The sequence below is a fragment of the Carcharodon carcharias genome, chromosome 2 (genome assembly GCF_017639515.1).
Source record: "Carcharodon carcharias isolate sCarCar2 chromosome 2, sCarCar2.pri, whole genome shotgun sequence".
NCBI classification, from domain to species: Eukaryota; Metazoa; Chordata; class Chondrichthyes; order Lamniformes; family Lamnidae; genus Carcharodon; species Carcharodon carcharias.
In genome coordinates this window covers 86,934,843-86,954,737 of record NC_054468.1, presented here as the reverse complement: position 1 = coordinate 86,954,737, position 19,895 = coordinate 86,934,843, and the positions used below count along the sequence as shown (strand labels likewise).

General features: G+C 44.7%; 2 protein-coding genes across 3 annotated transcripts in view; one reads left to right on the top strand and one right to left on the bottom strand.

Moving 5' to 3' along the window:
* Positions 1-509: 509 nt before the first annotated feature.
* The window catches only part of LOC121290374 (serotransferrin-B-like), a 94,937-nt gene continuing 75,551 nt past the window's right edge, over positions 510-19,895 (bottom strand). The window contains exons 7-11 of the mRNA XM_041210769.1: positions 12,912-13,065; positions 10,380-10,444; positions 3,514-3,698; positions 2,729-2,924; positions 510-769 (exon numbers count right to left, since the gene is read on the bottom strand). Coding sequence (XP_041066703.1) covers positions 723-769; positions 2,729-2,924; positions 3,514-3,698; positions 10,380-10,444; positions 12,912-13,065 — 647 coding nt within the window. The 3' untranslated portion in view covers positions 510-722. The remainder of the gene's footprint in view (positions 770-2,728; positions 2,925-3,513; positions 3,699-10,379; positions 10,445-12,911; positions 13,066-19,895) is intronic.
* LOC121290380 overlaps positions 5,460-19,895 on the top strand; it is a 75,096-nt gene continuing 60,660 nt past the window's right edge. The window contains exons 1-2 of one of the 2 annotated variants that reach the window (XM_041210782.1): positions 5,460-5,966; positions 6,693-6,826. In XM_041210782.1, the coding sequence (XP_041066716.1) occupies positions 5,491-5,966; positions 6,693-6,819 (603 nt within the window). In that variant the 5' untranslated portion in view covers positions 5,460-5,490 and the 3' untranslated portion in view covers positions 6,820-6,826. Of the gene's footprint in view, positions 5,967-6,692; positions 6,827-19,895 lie in introns of those variants that run through there. The other variant, XM_041210789.1, reaches the window with a different exon arrangement.

The window sequence follows — 19,895 nt, the reverse complement described above, 5'->3', positions numbered from 1 at the left end:
AGCACTTAACTGCTGGACCTGGCCCTTCTCCCTTCCCTTCCTGGTTTCCTGAGCTTGCAGCCTTAGATTTAAAACACAGCTACAATCTGAACCTCGCAACCTCATTAAAATATTTAAATTAGAAACTTGCATCTGGAAAACAGGTAAATCATCTACTCCACAACACACCTACAACTTGCCTACAACATGCCTAACTTAAATCTGGAAGTGGATTTCTTGTTTTTGAATGTTTAACCCCATCCCCATCCATCCTGGAGGCCTCGATGTGAGGGATTTCCCCATGTGTGCTTTTTGCCAGTTCCTTATGGAAGCAGTTTAAAGGTACAGGGATGTGACTGAGTCTAAGCACAACAGCTGTCACCCAGACAAGATTTCATGCTATCAATCTGGTCTGAATTTGAACACAGAGTTTAGTGCTGAAAATGAATCAACTACGTCTCCTTGTATCTGGTGTTACCGTACCTTCCCAATTGGCTAGACTTCACGATTACAAAATGAGTAGACTGAAATTCCTGATGAAGGGAGAGTTTATTTAACAATACAGGAAAAAAAACATTAGATCCTTGTCTGTTGATAGTAAGTTCAGTGCACACAAACAATTCAGGCAGACACAGAGGCGATACCATTAAACTGAAGCTGATATCGCCCAAAGAGAATGAAGAATGATTGCTCTGAGCTGCATTGCGAATCACTGGGTGGTCAATGGAGAAAGCGTGACTGACTCATTGTGGGGCCTGGCAACGGCCAAGGCGATAGATTTCGGGGAAATCTGTAATGAAAGAAGATTTCAATGAGGTGGCAATAATTGGACGTCCTGGTGTTTCTGCTATTGTGACTCAACAGCATGTGATTTCCACCCGCTCATTACTATGGAGGGAAAGTCAGAGGCTGAAAGCACTTATGGAATCAAAGTGACGTTCATGCCGGCTCCCTACAACCACCTCCCCACTGTCCCCCACCCGGTTCCCCCACCCCCAACCCCCACCTACCACCACCCTCATCCCTGTAGCCATACAATTTTTTTCTCTTCAGGTGTTTGTCCAACTCCCTTTTGAAATCCTCAATTGAACCTGTCTCCATCACACCATCAGGCAGTGCATACCAGATGTCAACCACTCTGCACAACCAAGATTTTCCTTACGTCGCCTTTGCTCTTTTGTCATCCACTTTAAATCTGTGTCCTCTAGCTCTCAATCCTTCCACCAATGGAAATAATTTCTCCCTGCCCCTCCAGGCACACATGGTTTTGAACAACTTTATCAAATCTCCTTTCGACCTTCTCTATTCTAAGGAGAACAACCCCAACTTCTTCAGTCCTCTCTCAAACCTTCAGGTCCTTTCTAAGATGCAGTTGGACAGAATTGGACACAATACTCCAGTTGAGGCTGAGTCGGTGTTTATAAAGATTCAAAATAATTTCCTTGTTTTTGTACTGCAGGCCTCTATTTACAGAGTGCTGAGGGAACCCAGTTGATGTATAATTTGTTCTTTCCATGGCTTTCTACCATCTGTGACCCACCCTGAACAGGATTTTAGAAGCTGTGTCACACATTCCATAGCCCACACTAAACTGGAAGGGTAGTGGAGATCTGGAATGCCCAATCTGTTGAGCCTAGGGGTCAATTGAACATTTCAAAACTGAGTTTGATAGGTCAGCATTTGATAAGCTTGTTAAAGGTTGGGAACCAAGATGGGAAAATGGTCATGACCTAATTGAATGGCAGAAGAGGCTCGAGGGCCTAAATGGTCTCCTCCTGTTCCTGTGCTGCTAAGATGGAAACTGTTGGTGATACACTCTGGGACTGGGTGGAAACAGTGGGTCAGACACTGTCCTTTCACACTCTGGTACTGGGTGGGACAGTGGGTCAGACATTGTCCTTTCACACTCTGGGACTGGGTGGGACAGTGAGTCAGATACTGTCCTTTCACACTCTGGGACTGGGTGGGACAATGAGTCAGACACTGTCCTTTCACACTCTGGGACTGGGTGAGACAGTGGGTCAGACACTGTCCTTTCACACTCTGGGACTGGGTGAGACAGTGAGTCAGATACTGTCCTTTCACACTCTGGGACTGGTTGGGACAGTGGGTCAGACACTGTCCTTTCACTTCCACGTCAAGTTCTGCTAACCCGCCACCCCTCTTCTCACTGAGTTACTTCAGCTTTCGAACCCTTAACAATTCCAATTTAAAATTCTCATATGTTATGTCCTTGCCCCTCCCATTCTCTGTAACGTCCTGGAGCCCTACAATGCACTGAGAACTCTGCGTTCTTCCTACTCCAATGAACTCTCCATTTCTACCTTCCTTTCAGCTGCTGAAACTCACTGCTCTGGATTTTCCCCCCTCAGCTCCTCTGCCCTTTCATATTCTCTCCTCCTTAAAGCCCTCCTCAAACCCTAGCTCTGTGACCAAGCTTTCTGGTCACTCGTCCTTCAATTTCCTTCTTTTGCTTGGTGTCAATCTTTTGTCATTAAGCTTTTGTAAAGCACCTTGGGCTGTTACTTTATGTTACAGGTGCTGAATAAATACAAACTTGTTATTTCCATCTATAATGTTCCTCTAATTCACTTCCTTCCAAGGCTGAAGATACTAAATTATTCTAGGAGATGGAACAGCCTGAGAAGGAGGAAAGAAACTGCCTCTTTATCCTTGTATTCAGGGATTCCAGGCTCCCAGTTTACTCTCTGCAGCTCTGAATTAAAATAGTCGTTTCGGTAATATTTACCAGGAGGTTCACAGGTGTAGAGGCCTTCCATTGCTGTGATGTATCCTTCACCCAGTAATTGTTTGAAATTTGTGGTGGTGGGCACTTCAATCAGACACTGCGCCCAGTCTGAAAACAAGAGACCCTTGCCATGAAACTTAGTTGAATTGAACATTGCGAACTGATCCTCTTCAGATCCACCACGCCCGTGTTTGAGCTGCAATAGGAAAGAATCGATTAACTGGTGGTGGAAGAAAACATACTCCTGTAGTCTCCACATGAACTATCTTCTATCATCAGGATGTGTAGAGACACTGATGGACATCGATATCTAACATGCATTGAATTAAGCTAGCCGGTCCCACACAGTATGCTGCTCACACATTGATGGCTGGGATTTGACCTTTCCTCAGCAACTCTCTCTGATTGGCAGCAAGTCTCTTTTTTGAGGTTGGAGACTGGATATCACTGGGCAGTGTTACATTTAAATAAACCACAATGCAACATTCAGAGTTGGGTCAGGTTTGCTCCACCAGGTGGAGATCAGGTACAGTATGGATTAGATACAGAGAAAGTTCCCTCTTAACACTCCCATTAAATACTCCCAGGGCAGGGGCAGCAGGAATCAGATACAGCGTAAAGCTTCCTCTATACTGTCCCATCAAATACCACACCAATCTGAAACAATTGTAATGAGCTGAAGTCAATCCCAAAGATCGACACTTATTACAATCAATCACTTAGAATGGGTACATGCAAGCTCCCCAAAAGATTGCATTGAGTGCAGGTAAACCCCCAATACTCACTTGTTGCTCTTTTAAAAACTGCAGGACTTGATCCCTTGATTCTGCACGGGATGCAACAGTTTGAGCTGGTACTTGTGCTAAATGACATGTCTTGTATTCTGTCACTAGAGCCTGAGTGCCATTTAAACACAATAACCTGAAATCACTGGACCTGAGACCTGTAGCCCATTTCTCCTGTGAATTACCTTTAAGAAGAAACATTGATTGTATTAATGTAGAGCAGTGGCACAAAGGTTAAAAACCTTACCTGTATAGCTGTTCTCATTGTAGCCCAGGCCCCTTGTCACATCACAGTTTGATTCGTCACATAAAAAAGAACCACTCAGGAAAGAGACCCTTTAATGTTTAGTTGTTCTGTGATTGATCATGTGAGTCTGTTTGCCATTGATGTTCACTGTACTTGATTGGTTATGCCTGGGTGCTGACTCAGAGAAAGGTAAGCAAACTGTAGAAAGAGCTGGAAGCTACACCTGAAGCATGGAGTAGACACTTTAAAGCACAATAAAACCTATTATACACATAGGTCTAAATTATCTGATCCTGCCCACCATGAGAACCATCGCAGGCAGGACAGAAAATTTGATGGACAAGCAAGAGGTCCATTGACTTCAGATGGGAATTTCCAGTCCCACGACAGGCAGGATTGGAAAATCTCACCTACAGAAACTGATGTCATCTCTGCATAGTTCTGAGATACAAAATATATAATAGGTCCCAAGTGTTTTGCTAAAACCCTAAAAGGAAGGCCTCAAAATGGTTAGTAATAAAATGATAAACATTTCTAAGTTCTTGTTCACTTTTGAGAATATCTTGAAACAGGATGTTGAGGCTGTATAAAACTCTTGTACCGGATCAGAAGACTGTTATGGACAACGAAGACCTAACCAGTCCATCTAGCTCAATCAACCAGAATAAAAAGGTCTCCATCACCTCGTGGAGTTGAAATTTCTTTGGGTAGTGACACAGAACAAGTGATAGTGAATTTATTGTCCCTTTGTTTCACATTGTGCCTGCTTTTCATTCCCAGTGACTTGGCAAAGATGAATTTTGCCCCCTTTGTCTGTTGAGTGAGTCTAAGATGTCTGACTTGACATAGAATCCTAGAAATTTACAGCATTGAAGGAGACCATTCCATCAATTGTGTCCTCACCAGCTGACAAGGAGCCATCTAGCCCAATTCTAATTTCTACCTGTCTATCTGTAGCCTTGTGGGTTATGGCACTTCAAATGCATACCAAGTACTTTCAAAATGTTATGAGGGTTTCTGCCCCTACCATCCTTTCAATGTGTTCAAGATTCCCACCGCCCTCTGGGAGAAAAGATTTCCCCTCAAATCCCCTCTGAACATCCTATCTCTTACCCTAAATCTATGCCCCTTGGTTATGGATGCTTCAACACAGTGGAATAAAGCCTTCCTATCCATTCTATCTAGACTCCTCAAAATTTTATACATTTCAATTTGATCTCCTATCATCCTCCTCTGTTCAAAATAAAACAACACTAACCTATCCAATATTTCCTCACAACTAAAATTCTCTAGTCCTGGAAACATCCTCATAAATCTCATCTTTCCTATAGTGAGGTGATCATAACTACATGCAGTATTTCAACTATGGCGTAACTAGTGTTTTATACAGCTCCAGCATAACCTCTCTGCTCTTATGTTCTATGTCTCGACTAGTATCCTGTATGCCTTCTTCACCTTATCCACCTGTCCAGCCATCTTCAGGGATCTGTGGACATGCACTCCAATATCCTTCTGTTCCTCTATACTTCTGAGTCTCCTATCATTTATTGTTTACACTCTTGCCTTGTTAACCTTCCCTAAATGCATTACCTCACACTTCTCTGGATTGAACTCTATTTACCACAGTTCCGCCTACCTGACTAGTCTATTACACGGGTGGATTTTCAATTAAACAGACTGTACCATGGCACTGGGCCCTCAAACGACAGGGAGAGGGTGGCCTCAAAATAATGAGTGAGTGGCGGGATGTCATTATTCTGCACGGACTTCGAGCCTTCCCATATGTTGGTGGAAAATCTCAGGATTTTCCCAATGTTGTTGCAAAAACAATTTTTGCATCACAAAAATGGGCCATGATCCGCAAAGAGTTCACTACCACTGCCTTGACCTGTGGCTTGGTGGCCGCGATCCGGTGTTGTGTGTATTTGCCGCCGATGGCTCACTTTGCAGAGGCTCGGGAGCTGATGACCCCAAGGCGTAAGGTGGTGGCTGTCGGGCTCAGAATAGAGGCAGGGCTGGAGCTGGCAATGCTCGGAGTCAGACGTCTCTTTGACACCTACCGACAAGACCATCCCGACCCCAAACTGGTCAAAGTGGCCAAAGCCTCCAGTCTCTTCATTTACTCTGTCAAATCATGCAAAGGAATTCCCTTGACTGAGGTGGAGGTTGATGAATCAGGAACGAGGAAGGGCCCGATGAAGGACAGGTACTCAAATACTTTACGCTGTTCTCTTAAGCAAATATTTTTTTATTTTCCTTTCCCTGCTTTGAAATTTTCTGTTAAGAACCGTATTTTGAAATTTCAAGTGACTGCCTTGCTAAGTTTGGCCTCATATTTTCACAAGGCATGGTTGTCTGCTTTTAACGAACATAACATAATTTTCCTTTCTACTGACAAGCGTCACATTTTAACACGTCACAGACAGAGCAAGTCACAGCTTTCGCAATGTTTTGTTAAATAATGGTATAGTTGTTAGATGTTTCATAAAAATTTGTTAATATGCTATCATATTAGTTACAACATATTTAAACACATACCGGGGAAAGATTTGAACACAAATACCAGTTTTAATTAAAATCATTTGGAAGGCTTTTGATTTGGAACAAATGTTTTATTTTAGTTTTAGAACTTGCCTAAAAATGAATTCGTTGTGCAGTATTTCACTGATTTGATCATCTCAGTGATTCGTGGTACTCTTGTTCCAAGATACTTTTGTGAGGTTTCACTGAGGGTGGCCTATTCACCATCACTATCATGCTGGATAATATCCTTCGTTCCCGTTACTAACTCTGGACTGAAACTGCCCCACATTAATTATACCAATGTCAAAGAGGCTTTTGAATGAAGGGAGATGGGTAGCAACTTTGTGAAAGGAGCAGGGTAGTAGTGACTGAAAAAGAATAAAGACTTATATTGTGCCTTTCTTGACAGCAGGACATTGCAAATCACTTTACATCCAATGAAGTACTTAATGATGTGTGGAATCTATACCAATATATCAAAGCAAACAAGACCAGACATGCACGGTAACCATTCGGTGAATCTACCATCGTGCTAAATGCGATAGATTTCAAACAGATCTAGGAACTCAAGACTGGGCATCCATGAGGTGCTATAGGCCATCAGCAGCAGCAGAATTGTACTCACCCATAATCTGGATCCTCATGGCCCAGCATAACCCCGACTCTACCATTACCATCAAGCGGGGGGGGGGGGGGGGGGGGGGGGGGGGTGGGGGGGGGATCGACTCTGGTTCATTGAAGAGTGCAGGAGGGCATGCCAGGAGCAGCACCAGGCATAATTAAAAATCAGGTGTAAACCTGATGAAACTACAACACAGGACTATTTGCGTGCCAAACAGCATAAGCAGCAAGTGATAGAGCTAACTAATTCCATAACCAACTGATCAGATCCAAGCTCTGCAATCCTGCCACATCCAGTCGTGAATGGTGGTGAACAATTATACAAATCACTAGAGGAGGAGGCTCCACAAATATCCCCATTCTCAATGATGAAGGTGCACAGCATATCGGTGCAAAAGATAAGGCTGAAGCATTCGACCAGAAGCAATGCATGGATGATCCATCTTGGGTTCCTACGGAGGTTCCCAGCATCATAGATGCCAGTCTTCAGCTAATTCGATTCACTCCATATTATATCAAGAAATGGCTGAAGACACTGGATACTGCAAAGGCTATGCAGCCCTTACAATATTCCAGCAATAGTACTGAAGACTTGTGCTCCAGAACTTGCCGCGCCCCTAGCCAAGCTGTTCTAGTACAGATACAACACTGGCATCTACCTGGCTATATGGAAAATTGCCCAGGTATGTCTTGTACTCAAATATCAGGACAAATCCAACCCAGACAATTACAGCCCCATCATTCTATACTCGATCATCAATAAAATGATAGAAGGGATCATCAACAGTGCTGTCCAGCGATGCTTGCTTAGCAATAACCAGCTCACTGATGCTTAGTTTGGGTTCTGCCAAGGTCACTCAGCTTCTGACCTCAATACAGCCTTGGTTCAAACATGGACAAAAGAACTGAACTCCACAGGTGAGATGAGAGTCACTGTCCTTGACATCAAGGCAGCATTTGACTGAGTGTGGCATCAAGGAGCCCTAGAAAAACTGGAGTCAATGGGAATCAGGTGGAAAACTCTCTGCTGGTTGGAGTCATACCTAGCACAAAGGAAGATGGTTGTGGTTGTTGGAGGTCAGTCATCTCAGCTCCAGGGCATTACTGCAGTAGTTCCTTAGGGTAGTGTCCAACCATCTTCAGCTGCTTCATCAATGACACTCCTTCCATCATAAGGTCAGAAGTGGGGATGTTCACTGAATATTGCACAATGTCCAGCACCATTTTCCACTTCTCAGATACTAAAACAGTCCATGTCCAAAGTCCTGGACAAGGGCAGGTTATCCAATAAAAATCACATGGTAGTTTTGGGAGTTTCCTGTGTGCAACAGTGACTGCAACTCAACACTACTTTACTGACTGTATTGCCATTGCTCATGACCACTGGTTGTCTCAAAGCATTATTACTTTTCAGTCTTTCTTCAGCGTAAAGGCAGGGGGAGAGATGAAGGGAGCCACAGGTTACATTAACCTGGTGACCAATAGTCGAGAAACTGCATGATGACACCCCCCCACCCATTTCACAAAACGTACTTCAAGAATTCTATCGCCAATTCATATACTGATGCATTTTAAAGGGCAATAAATAAGTTGTGAGGGTATAAATGAACTGTTTCATAAGATTGAGCTTAACCACGGATTTTAATCTCTATCCTTGGTGTTTAACCGATTCATAACATCTTGTATTACTGATAAACATCGGATGGTTTAAATTATAGTAATCGTCGCTGTGCCTTTCTTCAATCTGAGAAATTGGCAGCAAATTTAACAACATGAATCAAGTTAAAGAATCAATACTGAGGTGAAACATACAGTGCAGGATCAACGTTATCAGAAGGATCATTACCATTGTTTCTCTCTCCACAGAAGCTGCTTTATCTGCTGAGTATTTGCAGCATTTATGTTGATGCTTGAGACATTTAACTGGGACATCCGTTCTCAGTCTACAGAAATTGGTCCCTTCCAACTAAATTATTTTATTGCTTGAGATTGCACCGTGTCCCATTCCACAGCCAGTCGAAAGTTTTTTGCAAAATGAGCTGCTCAACAGAAGTTCCTCTAGGTTTGGCTTGAACTCACAATCTCGGCATTGCACACGTCTCAATCTCACCATCAGTGTACCATGTGCTAATAGGTTGTGCCTTGAGAGCAAAGCAGTGCTCATCTGCATAAACGTTTTAAGTTGTATCTTGTTAGAGGCACTCAGCTTTTTCGATTGAGTAGCGAGAGCTGAGGTTATTTGGTCGTGTGCAGAAGTAGTTACATGAACGTGAAAAAGCCAGTGCAATAACCAATGCCCGTAGCTTTGCATTGTGTCCGGGCTGGGGGGTGGTGGTGAGGAGGGCACGGTCCAGGTGGTCCAGGGGGTCCTAAGGGAGGGAGGGTCTTCTGTGTCAGGGGGGAAGGGTGGCAAAAATGAAACTGAGCACAGGGCCCCATTAACTGTAAACCCACCACTGGTCTATTAACATCTTCCTGCAGTCTCTGGCTTTCTTCTTCATTATCACCACACAGCCAACTTTTGTATTGTCTGCAAACTTCTTAATTACATCCTTACATTCAGGTCTAAATCATTTATATATACCACAAAAAAGCTCATCCGCTCATCTGCTGACACCAGTCCTGTTCCTAACCCTACCCCCTCAGTACTGCATTAGAGAGTTAGCCTAGATTTTCTGACTCGAATCTCTGGAGTGGAGCACCCATAACCTTCTGATTCAGAAACAAGAGTGCTATCATTGAGACAAAGCCTCTACTTATTGATCCCTTAAGGGCATTTCATTTACTTATTCACACGCATATTTGTCCAACAGCTCTCCTTGACTTTGTCACTGACATGTCCCCAGGAATACCATTCCATTGGAGTTATTCCTTTCCAAGTCTTGGAAGGACAGGTTCGGAGGACAGGCTGCATAAACGTGGCTCGGATTCCATTTATAGCACATTGAGGGGTAATCCAATTGAGGTGCTTAAAATGTGAAAAGGATTCAATAGGAAAGAGAGAAACAAATTTCATAGATGGGGAGTCAAGAACGAGGAGATATGAAGTTAAAATTAGAACTAGGCTATTGAGGAGGAAAACCAGGGAGCACTTTATCACACAAAGCATCACAGAAATCTAAAACTCTCTTTCCTCCAAAAGGTTGTGAAAGCTGGGTCAATTGGAACTTTCAAGATAAACAGAATATTGTTGGGCAAAGGCATTAAATGGAGGAAGAAGATAGCTTAAATGGAGCTCAGAGGCAGATCAGACATGATATGATAGAACGGTGGAGCAGGTTTGTGGGGCTGAATGTTCCAATTCCATAAAACATTCTTCATAAATAAAACTGGACAACCAAACAGTAGGTCTATGTACTAAATTACCAGATGTTGTCAGTTTGTCTCTTTATCACCAACACCCAATCTGAGCTGGGTTTTTACTAAGTGCTCTACTAGTTCAGGCAGCATTGTAGGACCAGGAACTCAAACATACCGTCAGTGTTCTCGAAGACAGTTGTATGTTTGATGAAAGTAACATCACCCTTCTCCACCAAGCATCTGAAAGAAATTCCGGTAAGTAATGTTTCTAAAAAAGACAACTTTTGTGTGGTTTTGACTCGAGATATCTACAGTACTGTTGTGGTTATGTTAATAGACAAATAAGCCAGAGAAAAATGTTCAAATTCAAGATATTATCACGTTGCCATGAAATCCCAGCTGTCTCACTAATGCTCTTCAGTGGTAACCTGCTGTTACTTCATCCAGCCAACATGTGACTCCAGTCCTCCACCAATGTTTTATTTAGTAGCTATCCTCTGAAGTGACCCAACAAGTCACTCAGATTGAATTCAGAGCAACCAGGAATAGATCATAAACTTGGCTTATATTTCCTTATATCCCGGAGGCTCACATATTGGGTTTTACAAATTATGTGTTTTGGTTCTTAACTCACTTTTCCAGAACCGCTTCATCCAGTTCAGGGTCGCAGGCAGTCGGGCCCTATCCTGAAAGGCAATGAGCACTAGGCAGAGTCCACCCAGGACAGGACACCAGTCCATCATCAGGGCACATACTCACAAACAGAAACATTAAGGGACAATTTACCGTAGCCAATCCACCTAACCAGCACGTCTTTGGACAGTGGGAGGAAACCGGAGCACACAAAGGAAGCCCACGTGGACACAGGGAGAATGGGAAAATTCCACATAGACAGACACCTGAGGTCAGGGATCGAGCTCGGGTCCCTGGAGTTGCGAGGCAGCAGTGTCACTATGCTGCCCCGGTTCTCAAACTGACAAAAATTGATGGATTCAGATAGAAAGTTGCAATATACTGACATTTTATTTTATTCTTCTTTTTATTTCTTTTTTTCTAAACTATTTAATTTGATGCAGATAGTCGGGGCGGGGTGGGAGTTCAGTCCTTGATCCTAGCTAACTGATCGTGATCACAGAGGCAATTAGCTTCAACATTCCCCAACCAAAGACAACTAATGCATATATAGTGCATTTAGCATAATAAAATACACCAAGGGGCTTCACAGGAGCAGTATAAAACAAAGTATGACACCATGTTACATAAGGTGATATTAGGTCAGGTGACCAAAAGCTTGGTCAAAGAAGTAGGTTTTAAGGTGTTTCTTAAAGGGAGAAAGTGAGGTAGAGAGGCAGAGAGGTGTGGAGACGGTATTCCAGAGCTTGGGGCCAAGGCGAAAGAAAGGGTGAATACAGTCGGGGTGCACAAGAAGCCAAAATTAGAGAAGCACAGATACCTTGCAGGGTTGTGCGCCTGGAGGAGATTACAAAGTGAGGGAAGGGCGAGGCCATGGAGGGATTTCTAAACAAGGATGAAAATCTTAAAACCAAGATGTTGATTGACTGGGAGCCAGTGTAGGTGAGCAAACAAAAGGATGATAGGGACCAAAAAGGCCGAAGCCAACCAGGGACCTGGCTTGTGCAGAAATGGAGGTGCAATTGGACCCTGGCTGAGCCCACATATATGTGTCTGTAATGCCCCCTCAATCCAATAGCCTGCCCACGTTAATGACAGTAGTTCGCTGGTCACAAGAGATTGTCGAATATCCGAGCATCTGAACTCCAGGGTCAGTCGATGAGAATTGTATTGAAAAAAAAGACACCTTCTGCTAGATCTTAGCTATGTGCGAGAGTGTAAATTGGCCATCAGCAAGTCGGCAGCCAGTTTTACAACTGTTGCAAGTTTTGACTTACAACAGGAAACAAAATCAGGAAAGATGTGATAGAGACTGCCAAATCAGTGTGACCCATTTTACACCTTTACGCAAAGGCAAACTATACAATATCACATGGCTAGATAAAAGATGTTTGTCACCCAGAGAAATCAAACTAAAATCCCAATCTGTAATCAGCAGAACAAACACCACTAGATGAAAGGACTGGCTGCAGCAGCTCCAAGACATTACAGGAAACTCTGATACCAGCACAGTTTTGCTTTGTGGCTGTGTACATTTTGAACAAATATAGTTGAAGGCTGATAGTAACAGTGAATGGAAGTATCCAATTCAGGTGTCCAGTGCCTGCACCATCATTTCAAAAAAGTATGGATTAGATACTGAGTAAAGCTCCCTCTGAACAGACCCATAAGATTCTCCGAGGTCTGCAACAGTACAACTGAGTTATAGAGTAAAGCTCCTTTTACATTCTCCTGTCAAACACTCCTAGAATGGGTACAGCACGGGTTAGCTACAGAATAACATTCCTACACTGTACTAACTCCTGAACTTCAGCCACAAGAATCACGTCCTTTTGCACCAGTGTGACACTTCTCCATGACAAATTTCCTGCAGTCACTCTGAGTGACATTGTCAATTACATTCCGAATTAGGGGCAGTTTTGTGTTGTGAAGGACAGACATATATGAATGGAGTTGGATTTGCCACAAACAAAATTAGCAATTAAGCATCCAGCACCCATCGAAACAAAACTGCTTTCATCGCAACTGGGCTGGAACCCAGCTTCATTCCAACACTCAGTAACAACCTGTGTACCTGAAGGCACCGCTGTAGGCAAAGTATCGCTCATTGTTGCCGAAAGCACACTTGTCCTTTCCGGGTGGGGTTGAGTGTTCTTGACCAACACACAGGGAGCATAGTTTGGAGTCAGGATCTGCCCCCGGTACACAGCTTTCACTGAAATAGGTTGCTTCATTCAAAAAAAAAATAGAAATTTTTCTTAATTTAATTTTCAGCAGTAGAAACTGGAATTCAGCAAATTCATTATTCACGGCAGGGCTGGGAACAGATGGGTCTACATCTGTTGGAATGGCAACAGGTGTGCACATGAATGGAAAAGATACGTGTGTGTACCAATGGAAAACGAAATGGAATATGAAAATGTTTGTATATGGATTAGTGTAGGAACAGGTGTGGGCAATGATAAGATTAGGAAAAGGTGTGTGTGCTGATTAGAATGGGAACAAGTCTATGTGCTGATTGTAATAGGAACAGGTGCGTGTGCTGATTGGAATGGGAATGGGTGAGTGTACAGATTGGAATGGGAACAGGAGTGTGTACTGATTGGAATGAGAACAGGCGTGTGCGCTGAATAGAATGGGAACAGGTGTGTGTGCTGATTGGAATATGAACAGGAGTGTGTACTGATTGGAATAGGAGTGGGAGTGTGTACAGATTGGAATGAGAACAGGTGTGTGTACTGATTGAAATAGGACTGGGAGAGTGTACTGATTGGAAAGGGAACAGGTGTGTGCGCTGAATGGAATGGGAACAGGTGTGTGTACTGATTGGAATGGGAACAGGTGTGTGTGTTCATTGGAATGGGAACAGGTCAGTGTACTGATTGGAAAAGGAACAGGAGTATGTTTGCTGATTGGAATGGGACAAGGCATCCATACAGATTGGAATGGGGAGAAGTGTGTGCACTGACTGGTATGGGAACAAGTGTGTGTACTGACTGGAATGGGAACAGGTGCATGCACAGATTGGAATGGGAAAAGATGTGTGTGCTGATTGGAATGGGAACAGGCATGTGTACTGATTAGAATGGGAACAGATGTGTGCGCTGATTGGAATGGGAACAGCTGTGTGTGCTGATTGGAATGGGAACAGGTGTGTGTACAGATTGGAATGGGAACAGGTGTGTGTGCTGATTGGAATGGGAAAAGCGGTATACTGATTGGAATGGGAGCAGGTGTGTGTGCTGATTGGAATGGGAATGGGAGTGTGTACTGATTGGAATGGGAACAGGCTTGTGCCCTGATTAGAATAGGAGCTGGTGTGTGCATTGATTGGAATGGGAACAGGTGTGTGTGCTGATTGGAATGGGAACAGGACTGTGTGCTGATCGGAATGGGAACAGGTGTGTGTATTCATTGGAATGTGAACTGGTGTGTGTGGTGATTGGAATGGGAACAGGTGTGTGTGTGCTGATTGGTATGGGAACAGGTGTGTCTTCTGATTGGAATGGGAACAGGAATGTGTACTGATTGGAATGGGAACAGGTGTGTGTGCTGATTGGAATGGGAACAGGTCAGTGTACTGACTGGAATTTGAACAGGTGTGCGTGCTCGCTGGAATGGGAAAAGATGTGTGTACTGATTGAAATGGGAACAGGTGTGTCTGTTGATTGGAAGGGGAACAGGTGTGTGTGCTAACTGGAATGGGGACAGGTGTGTGTGCTGACTGGAATGGGAACAGGACTGTATGCTGATTGGAATGGGAATAGGTGTGTGTACTCATTGGAATGGGAACTGGTGTGTGTTGTGATTGGAATGGGAACAGGTATGTGGGCTGATTGGTATGGGAACAGGTGTATCTGCTGATTGGAATGGGATAGGGAATGTGTACTGATTGGAATGGGAACAGGTGTGTGTGCTGAAAGGAATGGGAACAGGTGTGTGTACCGATTGGAATTGGAACAGCTGTATGGGCTCATTGGAATCGGAAAAGATGTGTGTGCTGATTGGAAGGGGAACAGCTGTGTGTACTGATTGCAATGTGAACAAGTGTGTGTGCTGATTGGAATGGGAAAAGGTGTGTATACTGAATGGAATGGGAACAGGTGTGTGTGCTGATTGGAATGGGAATGGGAGTGTGTACTGATTGGAATGGGAACAGGTGTGTGCCCTGATTAGAATAGGAGCTGGTGTGTGTACAGATTGGAATTGGAACAGGTGTGTGTGCTGATTGGAATGGCAACAGCAATGTGTACTGATTGAAATAAGAGCAGGTGTGTGCTGATCGGAATGGGAACAGGTGTGTGTATTTATTGGAATGTGAACTGGGGTGTGTGGTGATTGGAATGGGAACAGGTGTGTGTGTGCTAATTGGTATGGGAACAGGTGTGTGTACTGATTGGAATGGGAACAGGAATGTGTACTGATTGGAATGGGAACAGGTGTGTATGCTGATTGGAATGGGAACAGGTGTGTGTGCTGATTGGAATGGGAACAGGTGTGTGTGCTGATTGGAATGGGAACAGGTGTGTATGCTGATTGGAATGGGATAGGGAATGTGTACAGATTGGAATGGGAACACCTGTGTGTGCTGACTGGAATGGGAACAGGTCTGTGTGCTGCTTGGAATGGGAACAGGTATGCGCACTGATTGGAATGGGAACAGGTCTGTGTGCTGCTTGGAATGGGAACAGGTATGCGCACTGATTGGAATGGGAACAGGTCTGTGTGCTGATTGGAATGGGAACAGGTGTGCATACAGATTGGAAAAGGAACAGGTGTGTGTTTGCTAATTGGAACGGGAGCGGGAGTCCATAGAGATTGGAATGGGAACAGGCGTGTGCGCTGATTGGAATGGGAACAGGAGTGTGTGCTGATTGGAAGGGGAACAGGAGTGTGCGCTGATTGGAAGGGGAACAGGTGTGTGTGCTGATTGGAAGGGGAACAGGAGTGTGTGCTGATTGGAAGGGGAACAGGAGTGTGCGCTGATTGGAATGGGAACAGGAGTGTGTGCTGATTGGAATGGGAACAGGAGTGTGCGCTGATTGGAATGGGAACAGGAGTGTGCGCTGATTGGAAGGGGAACAGGTGTGTGTGCTGATTGGAAGGGGAACAGGAGTGTGTGCTGATTGGAAGGGGAACAGGAGTGTGTGCTGATTGGAAGGGGAACAGGAGTGTGTGCTGATTGGAATGGGAACAGGAGCGTGTGCTGATTGGAAGGGGAACAGGAGTGTGTGCTGATTGGAAGGGGAACAGGAGTGTGTGCTGATTGGAAGGGGAACAGGAGTGTGTGCTGATTGGAAGGGGAACAGGAGTGTGTGCTGATTGGAAGGGGAACAGGAGTGTGTGCTGATTGGAATGGGAACAGGAGCGTGTGCTGATTGGAAGGGGAACAGGAGTGTGTGCTGATTGGAAGGGGAACAGGAGTGTGTGCTGATTGGAAGGGGAACAGGAGTGTGTGCTGATTGGAAGGGGAACAGGAGTGTGTGCTGATTGGAATGGGAACAGCTGTGTGTACTGATGGAAAGGGGAACAGGTAGGCATAATGATTGGAATGGGAAAAGGTATGGGCACTGATTGGAATGGGAACAGGTGCATGTACTGATTGGAATGGAAACCGGTTTGGGTGCTGATTGGAATAGGTGTGTGTAGTGATTGGAAAGGGAACAGGTGTGTCTGCTGATTAGAATGGGATAGGGAATATGTACACACTGGAATGGGAACAGGTGTGTGTAGTGATTGGAAAGGGAACAGGTGTGTCTGCTGATTAGAATGGGATAGGGAATATGTACACACTGGAATGGGAACAGGTGTGTGTAGTGATTGGAAAGGGAACAGGTGTGTCTGCTGATTAGAATGGGATAGGGAATATGTACACACTGGAATGGGAACAGGTGTGTGTAGTGATTGGAAAGGGAACAGGTGTGTCTGCTGATTAGAATGGGATAGGGAATATGTACACACTGGAATGGGAACAGGTGTGTGTGCTGATTGGAATGGGAACAGGTCCGAGTACTGATTAGAATTGGAACAGGTGTGTGTGCTGATTGGAATGGGAACAGGACTGTGTGCTGATTGGAATGGGAACTGGTGTGTGTACTCATTGGAATGGGAATAGGTGTGTGCACTGATTGGAATGTGAACTGGTGTGTGTGGTGGTTGGAATGGGAACAGGTGTGTGTGTGCTGATTGGTATGGGAACAGGTGTGTCTGCTGATTGGAATGGGAACAGGTGTGCATACGGATTGGAACAGGAACAGGTGTATTGATTGGAATGGGAACTCGTGTGTGTGCTGATTGGAATAGGAGCTGGAATGTGTACTGATTGGAATGAGAACAGGCCTGTGCCCTGATTAGAATAGGAGCTGGTGTGTGTACAGATTGGAATAGGAACAGGTGTGTGTGCTGATTGGAATGGGAAGAGGTGTGTGTGCTGATTGGAATGGGAACAGGTGTGTGTACAGATTGTATTGGGAACAGGTGTGTTTGCTGATTGGAATGGGAACAGTTATACATACGGATTGGAACAGGAACAGGTGTGTGCACTGATTGGAATGGGAACAGGTGCGTGTACAGATTGGAATAAGAACAGGTTTGTGTGCTGATTGGAATAGGAACCGGTGTGTGCAGTGATTGGAAAGGGAACAGTTGTGTTTGCTGATTGGAATGGGAACAGGTGTGCATACGGATTGGAACAGGAACAGGTGTGTGCACAGACTGGAATATGAACACGTGTGTGTGCTGATTTGATTGGGAACTGGTGTGTGTATTGATTGGAATGGGAACTCGTGTGTGTGCTGATTGGAATAGGAGCTGGAATGTGTACTGATTGGAATGAGAACAGGTGTGTGTGCTCATTGGAATGGGAAAAGGTGTTTGTGCTGATTGAAATGGGAACAGGTGTGTGTGCTGATTGGAATGGGAACAGCTGTGTGTGCTGATTGGAATGGGAACAGGTGTGTGAACTAATTGGAATGGGAGTAGGTATGTGTGCTGATTGGAATGGGAACAGCTTTGTGTGCTGATTGGAATGGGAACATGTGTGCATAGAGATTGGAATGGGAACAGGTGTGTTTGCTGATTGGCATGGGAACTGGTGCGTGTACGGATTGGAATAAGAACAGGTATGGGTGCTGATTGGAATAGGAACAGGTGTGTGTAGTGATTGGAAAGGGAATAGGTGTGTTTGCTGATTGGAATGGGAACAGGTGTGCATATGGATTGGAACAGGAACAGGTGTATTGGTTGGAATGGGATCTCTTGTGTGTGCTGATTGGAATAGGAGCTGGAATGTGTACTGATTGGAATGAGAACAGGCGTGTGCCCTGATTAGAATAGGAGCTGGTGTGTGTACAGATTGGAATAGGAACAGGTGTGTGTGCTGATTGGAATGGGAACAGGTGCGTGTACTGACTGGAATGGGAACAGGTGTGTGTGCTGATTGGAATGGGAGCAGCTTTGTGTGCTGATTGGAATGGGAACATGTGTGCGTACAGATTGTATTGGGAACAGGTGTGTTTGCTGATTGGAATGGGAACAGTTATACATACGGATTGGAACAGGAACAGGTGTGTGCACTGATTGGAATGGGAACAGGTGCGTGTAGTGATTGGAAAGGGAACAGTTGTGTTTGCTGATTGGAATGGGAACAGGTGTGCATACGGATTGGAACAGGAACAGGTGTGTGCACTGACTGGAATAGGAACACGTGTGTGTGCTGATTTGATTGGGAACTGGTGTGTGTATTGATTGGAATGGGAACTCGTGTGTGTGCTGATTGGAATAGGAGCTGGAATGTGTACTGATTGGAATGAGAACAGGCGTGTGCCCTGATTAGAATAGGAGCTGGTGTGTGTACAGATTGGAATAGGAACAGGTGTGTGTGCTGATTGGAATGGCTACAACAATGTGTACTGATTGGAATAGAAACAGCTTGTGTGCACTGATTGCAATGGGAACAGGTGTGCGTGCTGACAGGAATGGGAACAGGACTTTGTGCTGATCAGAATGGGAACAGGTGTGTGTGCTCATTGGAATGTGGACTGGCCTGTGTTGTTATTGGAATGGGAACAGGTGTGTGCGCTGATTGTTATGGGAACAGGTATGTCTGCTGTTTGGAATGGAAACAGGAATTTATACTGTTTGGAATAGGAACCGGTGTGTGTGCTGATTGGAATGGGAACAGGTCTGTGTACTGATTGGAATAGGAACAGCTGTGTGTGTTCTTTGGAATGGGAAAATGCGTGTGCACGATTGAAATGGGAACAGGCGTGTGTTCTGATTGGAAGGGGAACAGGTGTGTGTGCTAATTGGAATGGGAACAGGTGTGTGTACTGATTGGAATGGGAACAGGTGTGTGTACTGATTGGAATGGGAACAGGGAGGCATAATGATTAGAACGGGAAAGGGTATGGGCACTGATTGGAATGGGAACATGTGCGTGTACTGATTGGAATGGGAACAGGTTTGGGTGCTGACTGGAATAGGAACAAGGTTGTGTAGTGATTGGAAAGGGAACAGGTGTGTCTGCTGATTGGAATGGGAACAGGTCAGTGTACTGATTGGAATTGGAGCAGGTGTGTGTGCTCATTGGAATCAGAAAAAGTGTGTGTACTGATTGAAACGGAAACATGTGTGTGTGCTGATTGGAAGGAGAACAGGCTTGTGTACTGATTGCAAGGTGAACAGATGTGTGTGCTGATTGGAATGGGAACAGCTGTATGTGCTGATTGGAATGGGAACAGGTGTGTGTACAGGTTGGAATGGGAACAGGTCTCTGTGCTGATTGGAATGGGAGCAGGTGTGTGTACTGATTGGAATGGGAACAGGTGTGTGTGCTGATTGGAATGGGAACAGCTGTATGTGCTGATTGGAATGGGAACAGGTGTGTGTACAGGTTGGAATGGGAACAGGTCTCTGTGCTGATTGGAATGGGAGCAGGTGTGTGTACTGATTGGAATGGGAACCGGTGCGTGTGTTGATTGGAATGGGAACAGCTTTGTGTGCTGATTGGAATGGGAACAGCTTTGTGTACAGATTGGAATGGGAACAAGTGTGTGTG